The sequence below is a fragment of the Scyliorhinus torazame genome, chromosome 15 (genome assembly GCF_047496885.1).
Source record: "Scyliorhinus torazame isolate Kashiwa2021f chromosome 15, sScyTor2.1, whole genome shotgun sequence".
NCBI classification, from domain to species: domain Eukaryota; kingdom Metazoa; phylum Chordata; class Chondrichthyes; order Carcharhiniformes; family Scyliorhinidae; genus Scyliorhinus; species Scyliorhinus torazame.
The window spans coordinates 9,018,682-9,038,033 of record NC_092721.1 but is presented as its reverse complement, the minus strand read 5'-3'; the positions used below and the strand labels follow the sequence as shown (position 1 = coordinate 9,038,033).

At 50.3% G+C, this 19,352-nt stretch overlaps 1 protein-coding gene across 1 annotated transcript in view; it reads left to right on the top strand.

Moving 5' to 3' along the window:
- itgbl1 (integrin, beta-like 1) overlaps positions 1 to 19,352 on the top strand; it is a 290,031-nt gene that overhangs the window by 169,373 nt on the left and 101,306 nt on the right. The window contains exon 7 of the mRNA XM_072476055.1: positions 4,110 to 4,256. Coding sequence (XP_072332156.1) covers positions 4,110 to 4,256 — 147 coding nt within the window. The remainder of the gene's footprint in view (positions 1 to 4,109; positions 4,257 to 19,352) is intronic.

Sequence of the window (19,352 nt, the reverse complement as noted above, 5' to 3'; positions counted from 1 at the left end):
ACCTGGTAGCCACAGTTGAGGTGTGCTTCAGAAAAGAGGCAGCGGGGGCAGATATTACCCCGCCCCACACACACACACACACACACACACACACACCACCAGCCGTCTGTACACCCCATGAGAGTTTCAGATACAGAATACAGGAACTGCACGAGGCCATTCAGCCTCTCAAGACTGTTACAGCGCCGCTCAATCAGGTCTTACCTCCACCTACCGACCTTGGTCATTAACACCGAGGATGATCAAAAGGCCGGAATTGGAGGGGAGCAGAGATTGTGGGCCTGGAGGAGATTACAGAGATAGGGAGGGAGTGAGGCCATTGAGAAATTTGCAAACAAAGTGAAGGACCTGCATTCATATAGCGCTTTCCACATCCACCAGACATCTCAAAGTACTTTGTAGGCAATGAAGTATTTTGGAAGTTTAGTCACTGTAGCAATGTCGGAAACCTTGCCGCCAATATGCACAGCAAGCTCCCACAAAGCAGGAGGTGAGAAGGGCCAGGTGATCTGCTTTTCGTGATGTTGATGGAGGGATTAAAAATTGGTCAGGGCCCCAGGAAGAACCCGCCCTTCCCCCTTCCCTCCCCCGTCACCTCCCCCGCCGTTCTTTCCCTCCAACAGGGGTTGAGAAGAGGAGTTGGGTGGTCAGCAGTTCAGTGGGAATCGAGTCGAGGTACAGGGGTTTGTGCAAAGCTGAAATCCTCAGTCAGGCCGTTGTCCTGGGCATTCAGCCATTCTTCCTGCCTCCCCTGCTCTTCACCAGTTAGAAATCTAAATCAATCCAAAACCCAAGGTCACGAAGGAGAACCCAGAGCCACTAATTGACATTGTAAAATTATTCTGTTTTGTTACCTTAAATCAAGGATTTCAGAGCTGGACTGTTTCAAAAATCAGTGAAAATGTGCAGAGAGGGTCACAGAAAGAGACCAGAAAGTGTGGCATTTAGAATATCTGGAACATTCTTAATCCTGACATTCCTGAGCCTGTTGGAATGAATACGCGCTTTGATCCTGACTGAGGCAATGAGCTGATCATACTGTGAGAGATCTGAATCACAGGGAGACTCCAAGGAGGGGGCAAGTATTTCCCTGTTGCTGTTCCTGCGAAACCTGGCAGGGAATTCGACGTCCGTGGTTTCTGACAGTTTTTGTCGGAGCTGGTAGTCGGGAATGATGAGAGGAAGGAAGATAGTGTTCAGGAAAGGATGGATGTAAAATATCTTCCTGTTTCCGCCTCCGCAGCATTGCCCCCTTTGGCCCTTGTGTCAGTTCGTCGTGTTGCTGAAGCACTCAGATATAAATTTTGCAAAGAATCACACTGAATTTACAGCACAGAAAAAGGCCATTCGGCCCACCTGCTCCTTGCTGGTGTTTCTGCTCCACACTATCCTCCTCCCACCCCCTCTCCATCTCAGCCTATCAGACATCCTGCTATTCCTCTCTCGCTCCACCTTCCCCCTTAAATCTATTGATACTATTCAGCTCAACTACTCCTCGTGGGAGCGAGTTCCACATTCTCACCACTGTTTGGATGAAGATGAACCCTGCGAGGATTTACTCGTGACTATCTCATATTCATGACTCTTACTTTTGATCTCCCCCACAAATAGAAATATCTCAAACCCAATGGGCGCGATCGGACGGGAGTGCAACAGGGCCTGTGGATCCCGAGAGAGGCCTAACGCGAGCTTCCCAACAGCATTTAAGCCTCAGGGGATATGCCCAAGTCCTGTGGGGTGTCACAATCGGAATCCCGCCCAAAGGCGGCATGACCAAATGGCACGCACCGAAGTAGGGTTTGAACCTACTTTGGCAAGCTTGCCCGAGGGGGGCCATGCCCATGAAAGGAGGGTGGAGGGGAGTTTGAAGGGTGGGGGGGTGCAGGGCAGGTAAGTAGGGGTGTCTGGGGGTGGCGGATGGGGGTCCTGGAGGTGTAGGGTAGTGCCCATGTGTGTGGGAGATGACATTGCCCATGGTTGGGGAGAATAGGGGACCCACAAGCTCACTTTGAGATTGGGACACCCTTTCAAAATGGCGGCCCGATCTCTGAGTTCAGCTCCCCAGTGATAAAGCAAATTCTGAGGGTGCGATTCTCCCAAAAGAGAACAAAGTCCCCGAGCGAACGCGTTTAGCCGCGTATTTCCCGTCGCTCGCAATGTCGAGAAACACATGACTATTCACTGTGGCTCGTGCTGAATACGGGGCCTGAACTCGGAAGGCCCAGCCGGAGCCGCACATAGCCCCGCTTTGTACAGCGGCGAGTTCTGGTGAGTATTGTGAGGCCCCCAAAACAATCCCCGACCTCCACCCCAGCCCAAACACAATATGGGAGGGTCACCGGCCTGCACCCTTCCCCATTACCCATGCAGGGCACCCCCGCTCCAATCACACCGCGCATAAAATGCCAGCTTGTCAGTGCCCACAGCGGCTGACACCTTGGCAGTGTTAGGCTGGCACCCATGTGGTCCTGCCAGGGTGCCCAGGTGGCACCAGCAGTGCCGGGGCACCACCCTGCCCAAAGGGCATGCAGCTGGGAGCCTCCGATCTCCTGGGAGACCCCCACGAGTGCGGTTCCGTCTAGTCCCTGTTTGTAGGGACCAGTTTTTTTTTCTCAAAAAATATACTTTATTCATAAAATCTATCATTAACATTACAGAACATTTCGAATTGTCTTGACTGTACATTTCCATCAGAGTTACACATTGCCTTGACTTTCTTCCATTCAATTTTGATAGCCTTACACACATATCACTCTTTACGTTACAATTCCTTCTTAAACATTTACATTGTCATGTTTCTTTTATACATTGGAGTGTTAATGGCCCAGACTGAGGGGGGTTTACACTGTTACCCACCCCTCAGTGTACATTTGCTGGTAAGACCTTACACAGTGGTCTTTCCCCATTGCGCCTCGGCGGCAGCTGCCCCAAGCTCGAGTGCGTCCCACAGCACGTAGTCCTGGACCTTGGAATGTGCCAGTCTGCAACACTCGGTCGAGGACAGCTCTTTGCACTGGAAGTTTGTGGGGCCCAGTGCTGAATGGTGCTCGCCTGAGGTCCCTGAGGCAGACGGATTGAATCCCAGAGCCTCAGGTACCTCGGGAACCTGCACATTAGAGTAAGGTTTACTGCCTCGCTCTAATATGCAGATTTGCCAAAAACTGATCCCGCCCATTGTGGACGGGATTCACATCGCAACGTCTCGCAAGACTGCGTTGAATCTCGCGAGGTGTTGTGAGCCGGATGGATCCCGGGAACGGGGTCTCCCGGTTTCACTGACCACGCTGCGCCGCGGCGAGATGCTTTTCCAGCGCAAGGCGGCCAGAAGATCACGCCCTTTCTCAAACCTTCTCATAATTTTAAAGTAAATGGCCACACCTGATGTCATTCAGAGCTTTTATTTTCCAGAGAGAAGATTGCCTGCCAGTTCAACCCTTGAAAGTTGAGGCACCTCTCTTCATTATTCAGGGAGAGAAGGGATATTCAGACGATGTATTCTGTAAAAAAAAATGTGCGCACTTTCCTGATTTCACTTTTCCCATTTCAATTTAATTTCATTGTCCGTTTGGAAATTCATTTTGGGCACATTGCTCCTTCATTAAAAAATGACATGTCAGTGAACACTAACAATAAAAGAACAAAAATTACCCTGTCACAAAGATATAATTTTAATTAAAATGTGCCTTAAAAACTATTCAAATAGATCTGCCTCTAATTTAAATGTGCAATCTTCCCTTCTGTTGATTGCTAATTGATTGCTGGGTTATCCCAGCATAGGAAGTTGCAAATAGATAAGATAGATGAAAACATTTTTGATAAACTGACGTATATCCAAACAATAAGTATTGACTTTGCTAGCTTGACGATATCTATTTCCGTAATACTGCACAAGTAGCTGAACCTGGTGCTTGACTGCAACATCAACAACAACCTGCATTTATGTAGTACCCCTTTAATGCACTATACCATCCCAAGGTGATTCAAGGAACATCTGAATGGGAACTAGGGGATGTGCGAGAGGCCAGAATGTATCCGGGAGATGATGAAGAATATTGGTTTTGATGGTGTAAAATTAACTCGAATACCTGACTTTTGGATTTAACTTTAAGGTGTTGGACAGTGCAACTGTGGCAGATGTGACTGTAAGGAAGGATGGTCGGGCAGAATGTGTGAGCATCCAGATTCCTGCCCCATGTCAGCTGAGGCAAGCCTGCGGAAATGTCAAGGGAATTCTAATTTGCCCTGCTCGGGAAGAGGTAGGCCCAATCTTGGTCTCTGCATCTACAATGAGGTTCGCCTCAGCTGCTTTTATATTAACTAAAGTGTACAAGATGCTTGTTGCTCAGTTCAATTTCCTCTGATGGTTCTCCAAGTGCTCTGTCATCGTGGCGGAAAACAGAGTTTGCTATTTGCGAAATGAGGTATCGGAGGAAATGTCACCTTTGTGGCATGGAGTGTGGCTCCTTCACCCAAGCCGAGATGTGACAGGCCACGGGCAAGGGATTAACATCTAGCTGAACCCACTCCCAGAACGGAAGCAATACTGGACAGCGGGAAAAAAGAAAAATACTTTGATTTGTTCAGCAGTTTTCCCAACTGCAGCATTCCCTTTCCTGCCAAAGACGTCCTTTTAGAAATGTCATCCCTATTGTAATTTTTTTTAAAATTCCAATTAAGGGGTAATTTAGCGTGCCCAATCCACCTTAGCCTGCACATCTTTGGGTTTTGGGAGTGACTCCCACGCAGACTCCACACGGACAGTGACCCGGGGCCGATATTGAATCCGGGTCCTTGGCGCCGTGAGGCAGCAGTGCTAACCACCGTACCACCCCGTCATCACGGCTGTAACGTAGGAAATGCGACAGCCAAGTTGTGCACAGCAAGTCCCCATAACAATAGTCAAATAAGCGACCATCTCAGCCTTTTTAACTATGGTGAATGTATTCACCTGAATATGAACTGTCTGTATAGTACTGTGACCTATGACCGGGAAATGATAATACGATCTACTTCCAGGTATTGTACTGGAACCCCGGTGGGCTCCGCCTCTGGCTCAGCCCTCCCCGGGGCGATATATAGACTGGCCACCTTTGGGTGGCACTCATTTGTACAGCAGACGCTGGCAGGCAAGTTCCTGGATAATAAAGCCTTATGTTCACTCGTTCTCACAGTCTCGCAGTGAATTGATGGTATATCATTAACAATTAGATTTTTATATTAATGAGATGTGGACGTCCCTAATGGTCTTTGGGAAGTTGGTGGTGAACCACCTTCTTGAATGGTTACACTCCCAGTGGCAGATGTTCTCTCAGTCTGTTGGGAAGGGAGTGCCAGGATTTTGACCCAGTGACAGTGAAGCGATGGACAGATCAGCATGTTGGTTGAGGGATTAATATTACAATGGGAAGAACTCATTTGCTCTTCTTCAATTAGTCTCAATGGATCTTTTACGCCCACCGAGGGCAGACAGGACTTTGTTTCAACATCACATCCAAAAGATGTTTGACACTGCGGCATTCCCTCAGTAATGCTCTGGGAGTGCCGGCCCAGATTACGTGCTTACGTTGCTGGTTTGGGGATTGAACACCCAACCTTCCTAATCATCAGGCAGAGTGTGGCATCCACTGGGTTACAGTAAAATTATTATTTTGTGGGATGTGGGCATTGCTGGCCAGCATTGGCATTGGTTACCCATCCTTAATTGCCCCTTGAGAAATTGGTGGTGAGCTGTCTTCATGAACCGCTGCAGTCCCGGTGGTGTAGGTACACCCACAGTGCTGTTGGGGAGGTATTGGGGATAAGATGGGTGAGTTTGGTAAGTGAGCTTTACTCTCATTTCTTTATATCATTTTTGAGAATCTTCGCACATTCAAGTTTTCTTCCATGGCTTATTGTAAATTTGCATTTTGTTTTTGCTGAATGGCTACAACGTTGTGACCCTGGTCCTGGGGTTCACTGAATTATTGAGCGCAATGTAAGCATGCCAGGGGGGTGGCCGCTTGCTATTGATTTATGCCGATTTACATTCAGTTACATGTCAATCTCCTCGAACTGTTAAGGTGCTCCCGGGGTCAGTTTGACAAAGGCCTCCATCTGCCCATTTACACAACTCTGCACATGTGCTGCCCTGGAACCTTCTGACTCACATTTGGGTCCTCCCTTTGCGGCTGTGTTTTCGACCGTCTGCTGCCTACCTTGTCGGTTTCTGCCCCCTTCCCTCCCTCCCCTCCCTTTCACCCCCCCCCCCCCCTTCCCATTCTGCAGCTGTGGGTGGTGCTGCCGATCGTCAGCTGAGCAGGATTCTTCGGCGGACGATTAGGGAGGCAAAGGCTAATGCGTCGGCCCCCCTCCCCATGAAGAACTCTGGCTGTTCTGAGACCCTGAAGACTGCCACTTTTGGGCACGGCTCCCACAACCTTGGACATTGACTCAAAAAAGGCTGACCAGAACCAGACATGTGGGTGTGGTTGGCCGGGCCCTGGCACCATTCATATTTGTCCTCCACCTCCGGGAAGAACCTGCTCATTCGGGTTCTGGTCAGGTTAGCTGTGTGCATCACCTTTAGCGCATGAGGCTTAGCCTTGCGCAGGAGGAGGTGGAGTTGACTCTTTTTAGCGTTTCGCTCCAGAGTCCCCACCCTGATTTTATCCCTAGTTCTTCCACCCATTTCCTCCCTGTCATGTCCAGCCACCTCTAACAGCGACCCATACAGGTCCCCGCAATCCCTCCTCCCTAAGTCGCCCACGTCCAACGGCTCCTCTACCAGTGAGTGTCCCGGTGTCCGTGGATATGTCGCCGTTTCCGTACGGAGGAGATTTTTGATCTGTAAATTTCGTAGGTCATTCCCTTTGGGCAGTTGACACCTCTCTGTCAGTTCTTCGAGCGTCGCTAGCCTATCATCCGTGTAAAGGTCACTAACTGCCAATGTCCCCCCGTTCTGTGTCCACCTTTTAAAGGTGTCGTCCATTGTGGCTGGCGCAAACCCGTGATTGCTGCAGACCCCTCCCTTACCCCCTCCCCTCACTCTTCCTGCCCAGTGGTAGTAGTGTAGGTTGGGAAGGTCAGGCCTCCCATGATACATTTTCTTTGCAGAACTCTTCGGGGGACCTTTGGATTGTCTCTCCACCCCCCACCCCCCACCCCCACACACAAACACCATGGCCATTTTGTCTACTGTCATAAAAAAGGGCCTGTCTGTCGGTTGTCTGTCTGTGCGGAGTCTGCACGCTCTCCCCGTGTCTGCGTGGGTTTCCTCCGGGGGCTCCGGTTTCCTCCCTCAGTCCAAAGATGTGCAGGTTAGGTGGATTGGCCTTGATTAATTGTCCCTAGGTAGGGTTGCGGGGATAGGGTGGGGGATTGGACCTGAGTAGGGTGCTCTTACAGAGGGTCGGTGCAGACTCGATGGGCCGAATGGCCTCCTTCTGCACTGTCGGGATTCTACGATTCTAAGATTTCCACTCTGGCCCTTCTGCAGGTTACTCTAAACCTGTGTCCCCCTGGTTCGCGGCTCCCCTGCCCATGGAAGCAATTTCTAATGATGTACTCTTAACAAAACCCTCCATAAGTTTGGACGCATCTATTAAATCTCCCCTTAATCTTCTCTGGTGTCAGGAGAAGGATCGCAGCGTCTCCAGTCTGCTTCGGTGCTGAAGTCCCTCACCCCTGCTAAAACTCCTCCGCACATCCCTCGCAGTGCGAGTAATAAATGTGTCTTTGCTATACTATTTGCCCGTCATTTGTGATCCTGCATTTCCCACAGTCTCAGCACCGAAGCGATTATAAGCTGTGCTGGTTTCCATGGTGATATCTCTCTGCTGGCTGCAGTGTAGTTGCAGATATGCACTTTAATACTGTGTCATTAAAGCTGCTGAATTATAACATTTTCCGTGTCTGTGACTGGCAGAGCCGGAGCAACTGCTTCAGCGTTGAAAAAAAAAAGTGACAGCCTCACCCCCCCCCTTGGGAATCAAAATTAGTTCAGACACCAGTCAACTGAAGCAGTATCCAACTGCACTGCCTTTAGAATGTTCCAGTGATGCATATTAATAAAGGAATTAACGGGTGATCTAATCGAGGTGTTACAGATGATTAAAAGAGTTGATGGTGTCGACAGAGAGAAACTATTTGCTCTGGTGGGGGTGGAGTCCAGAACGGGGAGCAGGAGGGGGGCGGGGGGGGGGGGACGGGGGGGGACAGAGCCAGGCCATTTGGGGTAGAAAGGATGCTAAGGCTGGGGGGGTCAATTGAAAATTTCAAAACTGAGACTGATAAATTTTTATTGGGTAAAGGGGATTAAGGATTATGGAACCAACATGGTAGCACAGTGGTTAGCACTGCTGCTTCACAGTGTCAGGGACCCGGGTTTTGATTCCCGGCTTGGGTCACTGTCTGTGCGGAGTCTGCACGTTCTCCCCGTGTCTGCGTGGGTTTCCTCCGGGTGCTCCGGTTTCCTCCCACAAGTCCTGAAAGACGTGCTGTTAGGTGAATTGGACATTCTGAATTCTCCCTCTGTGACCCGAACAGGCGCCGGAGTGTGGCGACTAGGGGCTTTTCACAGTAACTTCATTGCCGTGTTAATGTGAGCCTGTTTGTGACAATAATAAAGATTATTATTATTAAATGGAGTTAAAACGCAGAGCAAACGTGGTCTCATTGAATGTCGAACAGGCTTGCGGCATGCAATGGCAAGGGAAAACGAGTAAAACCTCTTCGAACTAGCCTTGCATGCCTTGCAGACGTCCAAACGTACGAGCAAGGAGCAGGAGTTCGGCCATTGAGGCCCTCTAGCCAGCTCCGTCAGTCAATAAGATCATGGATGATATGACAATAAGTTCAAGTCTGCGACCCACCTAACGCCCCGATAACCTTTCACCCCATCGATTATCATGAATCTATTCGCCTCGGCCTTAAAGACGTTCAAAGATTCTGCATCCACCACCTTTTCAGGAAGAGAGTTCCAGAGACGCACACCCTCAGAGAGAAAAAATTGTGCCTCATCTCTGTTTTATAGGCGCGACCCCTTATTTTTAAACAGTGGCCCCTAGTTCTCGGCTCTCCAACGGGAGGAAACATCCTCTCCACATCCACCCTCAGGAGCTGCTTCAATCAGGTCGCCTCTCACTCTTCTAAACTCCAGTGGATAGAGGCACAGCCTGTCCAACCTTTACTCATCAGACAACCCACCCATTCCTGGTATTAGTCTGGTAAACCTTCTCTGAACTGCTTCCAACATCCTTCCTTCGAGATCAATACTGCACACAGTGCTCCAGACATGGTTTCACGAGTGCGCTGAACAACAGAAGCATAACCTCTATACTTTTTATTTCATTCCCCTCGCAATAAATGATAACATTCTATTTGCTTTCCTAATTACTGTCTGTGCAGAGTCTGCACATCCTCCCCGTGTCTGCGTGGGTTTCCTCCGGGTGCTCCGGTTTCCTCCCACAGTCCAAAGATGTGCAGGTTAGGTGGATTGGCCGTGATAAATTGCCCTTAGTGTCCAAAGATGGGCAGGTTAGGGGAGATTACGAAGATAGGGCAGGGAGTGGGCCTCAGTCGGGTGCTCTTTCGGAGGGTCGGTGCAGACTCGATAGGCCGAATGGCCGGGCCCGGTGGGGGCGGGGGGGGGGGGGGGGGGGCACGGTGGCGGCGCACAGAGATCCTCTGTGCACAAATGGGGCTACGTGTAACCTCGGCTACGTGTCCCCCGCTAAGGCCCCCTATCTAAGGCAGGTGCCGTTTTATAGCATTGTGTTTCTCCGCGCTGGGAGTGTCGGGAAACACACGGCGAAACGCGCTCGCTACGGGACTTTGGTTCCACAATAGAATTTTCTCCAGCACTGGGGAGCTGAACTCCGAGATCGGACCACCATTTTGAAAGGGTGCCCCAATGTCTAAGGGAGCTTGTGGGTCCTCCCCACCCATCGGCAATGTCACGCCCAACTGAGGATACCCCGCTATGGGGTCCCTGGAGATCCCCTCTCTTCAGGCCACCCCGCACCCCTTACAGGCCCTCCACCAGGATCCCCCCCCCCACAAACCTCCTAGAGGCCCCTACTTAACTGCCATGCAACCCCCACCCTTCAAACCGCCCCCCTTTACCCTCGGCCCTGATGCTTGACAGTGGCCCTGGAGATGGGGTGGGGGAGATTTATCGAATGGGACCAGGGATGAGAGACTGGAGTGTCGTAAGATGTTGTGTGTAGTTTGATAGGTCTCATGAAGGGGTCCTAAGTCTTGTATTGTCTAACAGCAAATGTTTAATAAATACTTTTAAATACGCACATATGGATGCTACAAGATCAAAGCCAGGAGCTGTCTCCATGCTTGCCTCCACACACGTCTCTGTCCAGTACAAGATTATCCTCTAGACTAGGTAATGTCTTCCTTTACATCGCACCGTAGGTGGTGCTTTAACCAGTCCCATCTTAATCCTTTTAAGCCAGGCTTGTTTATACCACATTGAGAAGGTGGGATTGAGAAGCCTCAGGACAGAGACAGTTAAGAGGAGATTTAATTGAGGTGTTCAAAATCATGAAGGGTTTTGTTGGAGTAAATTTGGAAATTGTTTCCAGTGGCAGAAGAGTCATTAACCAGAGGGACACAGATTGAAGAGGATTGGTCAAATAACCCGAGGGGAGACGTCTGGAGATTTCTTTTGATGATCTGGAGGCTGCTTCCGATGGGTCTTTGGGGACAGATTTAATAGTAAAATGGAATTTGAAGAACGCTTGAAAAAAAATCTAACGTGAAATGGGGCTGTGGGGAAAGAGCAGAGAAGTGGGACCTATTGATAGATCTTTCAAAGAGCTAGCACGGGTGCAGTGGGCTGAAAGGCCTCCTCCTGTGCTGGAAGATTCTGTTTCTAATTGTGCTGTGCACCATCTTGGATAAAGCATTGGAAAACCTGCCTGAACATTGGAACAAACAGTTGCCAGGCGGATGATTCAATATTCCGGAAGTTGCTGGAGTCTCGAATGAATTTACTTCCATCACTGCCAAAAGACGTTTATGGAGTACAGAAGAGTTTGCTGAAGTTATGTGTTAAACTGTTGTGCTCAGCTGTTAATGGATGGAGGTGCCGTTAACTCTGTGATTGCTGGGCCAATTATCACAGGCACGTATTAAACAGGCAAATGGAAACACACACACTCGCGAGATCAGTGAACACACACTCACACCCCCGAGTTCAGGATCACACACTCACACGCCCGAGCTCAGTTAACACACACTCACACTCGCGAGCTCAGTGAACACACACTCACACTCCCGAGTTCAGTGAACACACACTCACACTCCCGAGATCAGTGAACACACACTCACACTCCCGAGTTCAGTGAACACACACTCACACTCCCGAGATCAGTGAATACACACTCCCGAGGTCAGTGAACACACACTCACACTCCCGAGTTCAGTGAACACACACTCACACTCCCGGGTTCGGTGAACACACACTCACACTCCCGGGTTCAGTGAAGACGCACTCACACTCCCGAGTTCGGTGAACACACACTCACACTCCCGAGTTCAGTGAACACACACTCACACTCGCGAGCTCAGTGAACACACACTCACACTCCCAAGTTCAGTGAACACACACTCGCACTCCAGAATTCAGTGAATACACACTCGCACTCCAGAATTCAGTGAACACACACTCACACTCCCGTGCTCAGTGAACACACACTCACACTCCCGGGTTCGGTGAACACACACTCACACTCCCGAGTTCAGTGAACACACACTCACACTCCCGGGTTCGGTGAACACACACTCACACTCCCGGGTTCAGTGAAGACGCACTCACACTCCCGAGTTCGGTGAACACACACTCACACTCCCGAGTTCAGTGAACACACACTCACACTCCCGGGTTCAGTGAACACACACTCACACTCGCGAGCTCAGTGAACACACACTCACACCCCCGAGATCAGGGAACACACACTCACACTCCCAAGATCAGTGAACACACACTCACACTCCTGAGTTCAGTGAACACACACTCACACTCCCGAGGTCAGTGAACACACACTCACACTCCCGAGATCAGTTAACACACACTCACACTCCCGAGTTCAGTGAACACACACTCACACTCCCGAGTTCAGGGAACACACACTCACACTCCCGAGATCAGTGAACACACACTCACACTCCCGAGTTCAGGATCACACACACTCACACTCCAGAATTCAGTGAACACACACTCGCACTCCAGAATTCAGTGAACACACACTCACACTCCCAAGTTCTGTGAACACACACTCACACTCCCGAGTTCAGTGAACACACACTCACACTCCCGGGTTCAGTGAACACACACTCACACTCCCGAGTTCAGGATCACACACTCACACGCCCGAGCTCAGTTAACACAAACTCACACTCCCGAGTTCAGTGAACACACACTCGCACTCCAGAATTCAGTGAACATACACTCACACTCCCGAGCTCAGTGAACACACACTCACATTCCCAAGTTCAGTGAACACACACTCACACTCCCGAGTTCAGTGAACACACACTCACACTCCCGTGTTCAGTGAAGATGCACTCACACTCCCGAGTTTGGTGAACACACACTCACACTCCCGAGTTCAGTGAACACACACTCACACTGCCGGGTTCGGTGAACACACACTCACACTCTCAAGTTCGGTGAACACACACTCACACTCCAGAATTCAGTGAACACACACTCACACTCCGGAATTCAGTGAACACACATTCTCACTCCCGGGTTCAGTGAACACACAATCACACTCCCGAGTTCAGTGAACACACACTCGCACACCAGAATTCAGTGAATACACACTCGCACTCCAGAATTCAGTGAACACACACTCACACTCCCGAGCTCAGTGAACACACACTCACACTCCCGAGTTCAGTGAACACACACTCACACTACCGAGTTCGGTGAATACACACTCGCACTCCAGAATTCAGTGAACACACACTCACACTCCCGAGTTCGGTGAACACACACTCACACTCCCGAGTTCAGTGAACACACACTCGCACTCCAGAATTCAGTGAATACACACTCGCACTCCAGAATTCAGTGAACACACACTCACACTCCCGTGCTCAGTGAACACACACTCACACTCCCGGGTTCGGCGAACACACACTCACACTCCCGTGTTCAGTGAACACACACTCACACTCCCGGGTTCGGTGAACACACACTCACACTCCCGGGTTCAGTGAAGACGCACTCACACACCCGAGTTCGGTGAACACACACTCACACTCCCGAGTTCAGTGAACACACACTCACACTCCCGGGTTCGGTGAACACACACTCACACTCCCGGGTTCAGTGAAGACACACTCACACTCCCGAGTTCGGTGAACACACATTCACACTCCCGAGTTCAGTGAACACACACTCACACTCCCGGGTTCGGTGAACACACACTCACACTCCCGAGTTCCGTGAACACACACTCACACTCCCGGGTTCGGTGAACACACAATCACACTCCCGAGTTCAGTGAACACACACTCACACTCCCGGGTTCGGTGAACACACACTCACACCCCCGAGTTCAGGATCACACACACTCACACTCCAGAATTCAGTAAACACGCACTCACACTGCAGAATTCAGTGAACACACACTCACACTCTCGAGTTCAGTGAACACACACTCCCACTCCCGAGTTCAGTGAACACGCACTCACACTCCCGAGTTCAGTGAACACACACTCGCACTCCAGAATTCAGTGAACACACACTCACACTCTCGAGTTCAATGAACACACACTCACACTCCCGAGTTCAGTGAACACACACTCACACTCCCGGGTTTGGTGAACACACACTCACACTCCCGGGTTTGGTGAACACACACTCACACTCCCAAATTCGGTGAACACACACTCACACTCCCGAGTTCAGTGAACACACACTCACACTCCCGAGTTCAATGAACGCACACTCACACTCCCGAGTTCAGTGAACACACACTCACACTCCTGAGTTCAATATCACACACACTCACACTCCCGAGTTCAGTGAACACACACTCACACTCCCAGGTTCGGTGAACACACACTCACACTCTCAAGTTCGGTGAACACACACTCGCACTCCAGAATTCAGTGAACACACACTCGCACTCCAGAATTCAGTGAACACACACTCACACTCCAGAATGCAATGAACACACACTCACACTCCCGAGTTCAGGATCACACACACTCACACTCTCGAGTTCAGTGAACACACACTCACACTCCGGAATTCAGTGAACACACACTCACACTCCCGAGCTCAGTGAACACACACTCACACTCCCGAGTTCAGTGAACACACACTCGCACTCCCGGGTTCGGTGAACACACACTCACACTCCCGAGTTCAGTGAACACACACTCACACTCCCGAGTTCAGTGAAAACACACTCACACTCCCGGGTTCGGTGAACACACACTCACACTCCCGAGTTCAGTGAACACACACTCACACTCCCGGGTTCGGTGAACACACACTCACACTCCCGAGTTCAGTGAACACACACTCACACTCCCGGGTTCGGTGAACACACACTCACACTCCCGAGTTCAGTGAACACACACACACACTCCCGAGTTCAGGATCACACACACTCACACTCCCGAGTTCAGTGAACACACACTCACACTCCCGAGTTCAGTGAACACACACTCACACTCCCGAGTTCAGTGAAAACACACTCACACTCCCGGGTTCGGTGAACACACACTCACGCTCCCGGGTTCGGTGAACACACACTCACACTCCCGAGTTCAGTGAACACACACTCACACTCCCGAGTTCAGGATCACACACACTCACACTCCAGAATTCAGTGAACACACACTCACACTCCCGAGTTCAGGATCACACACACTCACACTCCCGAGTTCAGTGAACACACACTCACACTCCCGAGTTCAGGATCACACACACTCACACTCCCGAGTTCAGTGAAAACACACTCACACTGTCGAGTTCAGTGAACACACACTCACACTCCGGAATTCAGTGAACACACACTCGCACTCCCGAGTTCAGTGAACACACACTCACACTCCCGAGTTCAGTGAACACACACTCACACTTCTGAGTTCAGGATCACACACACTCACACTCCCGAGTTCAGTGAACACACACTCACACTCCCGAGTTCAGTGAACACACACACTCACACTCTCGAGTTCAGTGAACACACACTCACACTCCGGAATTCAGTGAACACACACTCACACTCCGGAATTCAGTGAACACACACTCACACTCCTGAGTTCAGGATCACACACACTCACACTCTCGAGTTCAGTGAACACACACTCACACTCCAGAATTCAGTGAACACACACACTCACACTCCCGAGCCAGCCAGGGCACAATGAAATCAGTGAGAAGCTGGGTGAAATCTTCACTCAGTACAGTTCAGTGAACATTACTGCGAAGTGTTACATTCATGCGAGCCTTTCTGTCTCTATAGTATCATTCATTATCAGTATTTAGCTTCATACTCCACAAGTTTGAATCCTTAGGGCCCAGATGCAGTGCAGTCTGCAAAATGCCCTATTTAGCTTCAACTTGAACTCTTTCCTTCAAGAATTATTCATTTCTGCTCAATTATAGGACAGTGCTCTGATATAAAACAATGTCTACTTTCAGCTTCAAGTCCTCGAGTCATACGCAATCCTTTCTGACCAAAACATTCCCTTTTCTTTGCCGCCTGCGTCAGTAATTGAGGGACGAGCCCTGGGCTCAATCTCTGCCGGATGATTATTAATCTTTTACTGGCTGGGCAGTTGGAAATAATTGGGGCTCATCACCTAACTGTTAATTAGATATTAGTCAGAACTTTTGAGGGTGAGCATCGCGATGCGGGACACAAGTGTGAAATGTGAAGTATAGAAAAAGATCCTGACAGTTGCTATAGGGAACAAAAGACAATGCAAAATGAATCAAGGTAGAATCAGAATGGAACAAAGTCAGAGGAAATGGGGAAATGAAGAATTCACTTGAATTTCAGAGTCTGTGCAATGTTGTGTACGTTTGTCCCATCGTCCCAACGATGATTAAATTGAGGAGATTGCATTGAGCAGTAACGCCATTCGCAATAGACCAAGTTCTGACTGTACCCTTGAGCTCGTGCTTGCAAAACGCAGAACATAATGCCAAAGTTTTGACGTGATTTTGCACTTGGACAGCACATGCTGAACAACCCGGAGTGCGCTATGAAATTCATTAACAACCAATTCAAAGGGCAGCACAGTGGCACAGTGGTTAGCACTGCTGCCTCACGGCGCCGAGGTCCCAGGTTCAATCCTGGCTCTGGGTCACTGTCCGTGTGGAGTTTGCACATTCTCCCCGTGTCTGTGTGGGTTTCGCCCCCACAACCCAAAAGATGTGCAGGCTAGGTGGATTGGCCACGCTAAATTGCCCCTTAATTGGAAAAAATGAATTGGGCACTCTGAATTTATTTTTAAAAAACAACCAATTTCAGGTTATCATTCAGATTCAGAGCGTGGCTCACTTTTACTCGAAGCTACCTATATCCATACACTGGGACCTGCCCTCTGCAGGCAACAGGATCGTGTCCAGGCATCGTGCCATTTTAAAAATTAAACAAATGCTTGGCAGACAGTCGTTCTGGTCAACCAATCAAGAGACGACCTGCCAACCAATCAGCACCCTTGACTCATGCAATATAAATTGTTGCACCCTTTGAAATTTGCCTTTCTTGCATCTATCCTGATGAATGCAATGTTAAAGTATCATTGAATTTACAGTGCAGAAGGAGACTATTCAGCCCATCGAGTCTGCACCGGCCCTTGGGAAGAGCACCCTACCCAAGGTCCACAGCTCCACCCTATCCCCGTAATCCAGTAACCCTACCCAACCCTGTTGGACACGAAGGGGCAATTTGGCACGGCCGATCCACCTAACCTGCACATCCTTGGACGGTGAGAGGAAACCGGAGCACCCGGAGGAACCCCACACACACGCGGGGAAAACGTGCAGACTCCGCACAGACAGCGACCCAAGCCGGGAATCGAACCTGGGTGCCTGGTGCTGTGAAGCAATAGTGCTAACCACTGTGCTACTGTGGCGGCCTTAAGTGACAATTAGAATCAATTCTATTCAATTCTTATGATCAGGTGCTATTTACTTGTTGAGGTATGCTTTTTAAAAATTCGTTCATGGGGTGTGGGTTTGGTGGGCTAGGCTGGCATTTACTCCCCCTCCCTAATTCCCCTTGAGGGGGCAGTTAAGCTTCAAGCGCATTGCTGTAGGTCTGGAGTCACATGCAGACCAGACCGGGTGAGGCTGGCAGTTTCCCTTCCCCAAAGCCCATTCATGAACCATGTGGATTTTTAGACAATCGACAATAGTTTTGTGGTCAACGTCAGACCTTTAAGTCCAGATTTCTTATTTTTCAAAAATGGAATTCAAATTTCACCATCTGTCCAGGCAGGATTTGTTCCTGGGTCCCCCGTTACCCCAGATCTCGGGATGACTAGTTCTGTGACAATGCCTTTCACTGGCGATATTGGGGGGGGGGGGGGTTGGTGGCGGGACATGGTTGTGTGGACAGACACTCTAGATGGGCTTGGCAGGGTCAGGAAGCTCAGGCAAGGGTGGAGTCTGGGAGGGGTTGATCCCAGACTCCCGTCAAGTTCCGATCCTTAATTTCAGGTGAGGGACGTGGTGGGCGTGGTCCTGTCCTGGGGCAGGGACGGCCTGACTCCCAGAGGAGGCCAGTGGGGTTTCTATTGGGGGGGGGGTTAGCGGGAGGGGAGTTTGAGGAACCTGTAGGAGGCCACCCATTGCTCTTCCCGACCCACAAGCAAAGCTTCTCCCTCTCCTCACCCTGTTGCAGCAGCCAGGTTTCCTAAATCTCAGATATTCGAACCTGCAAAGTGATTTGTGAAGGACCTGAACCGAGTGAACGAGGAGGAACCATTCCCATTGTCGGAAAGGTCGTGAACTGAAGCATATTGATTTAAAATAATTGGCAAATCTAACAGAGGTGACATGAGGAAAAATCGTATTGAAGCAGCCAGTAGTTAGAGTCTGCAATGCACTGTCTGAGAGTGTGGTGGAGTCAGATTCACACAGCGAGTGGTTAGGGTCTGGAATGCACTGTCTGAGAGTGTGGTGGAGGCAGGTTCACACAGCGAGTGGTTAGGGTCTGGAATGCACTGTCTGAGAGTGTGGTGGAGGCCGATTCACACAGCGAGTGGTTAGGATCTGGAATGCACTGTCTGAGAGTGTGGTGGAGGCAGATTCACACTGCGAGTGGTTAGGGTCTGGAATGCACTGTCTGAGAGTGTGGTGGAGGCAGGTTCACACAGCGAGTGGTTAGGGTCTGGAATGCACTGTCTGAGAGTGTGGTGGAGGCAGGTTCACACAGCAAGTGGTTAGGATCTGGAATGCACTGTCTGAGAGTGTGGTGGAGGCAGATTCACACAGCGAGTGGTTAGGGTCTGGAATGCACTGTGTGAGAGTGTTGTGGAGGCAGAGTCACAGAGCGAGGGTTAGGATCTGGAATGCACTGTCTGAGAGTGTGGTGGAGGCAGATTCAGACTGAGTGGTTAGGATCTGGAATGCACTGTCTGAGAGTGTGGTGGAGGCAGGTTTTCACAGCGAGTGGTTAGGGTCTGGAATGCACTGTCTGAGAGTGTGGTGGAGGCAGATTCACACAGCGAGTGGTTAGGATCTGGAATGCACTGTCTGAGAGTGTGGTGGAGGCAGATTCACACAGCGAGTGGTTAGGATCTGGAATGCACTGTCTGAGAGTGTGGTGGAGGCAGGTTCTCACAGCGAGTGGTTAGGATCAGGAATGCACTGTCTGAGAGTGTGGTGGAGGCAGATTCACACAGCGAGTGGTTAGGGTCTGGAATGCACTGTCTGAGAGTGTGGTGGAGGCAGAGTCACAGAGCGAGGGTTAGGGTCTGGAATGCACTGTCTGAGAGTGTGGTGGAGGCAGATTCGCACAGCGAGTGGTTAGGGTCTGGAATGCACTGTCTGAGAGTGTGGTGGAGGCAGATTCACACAGTGAGTGGTTAGGGTCTGGAATGCACTGTCTGAGAGTGTGGTGGAGGGGGGCAGATTCACACAGCGAGTGGTTAGGATCTGGAATGCACTGTCTGAGAGTGCGGTGGAGGCAGGTTCACACAGCGAGTTGTTAGGGTCTGGAATGCACTGTCGGAGAAGGAGGTGGAGGCAGATTCACACAGCGAGCGGTTAGGGTCTGGAATGCACTGTCTGAGAGTGTGGTGGAGGCAGGTTCACACAGCGAGTTGTTAGGGTCTGGAATGCACTGTCGGAGAAGGAGGTGGAGGCAGATTCACACAGC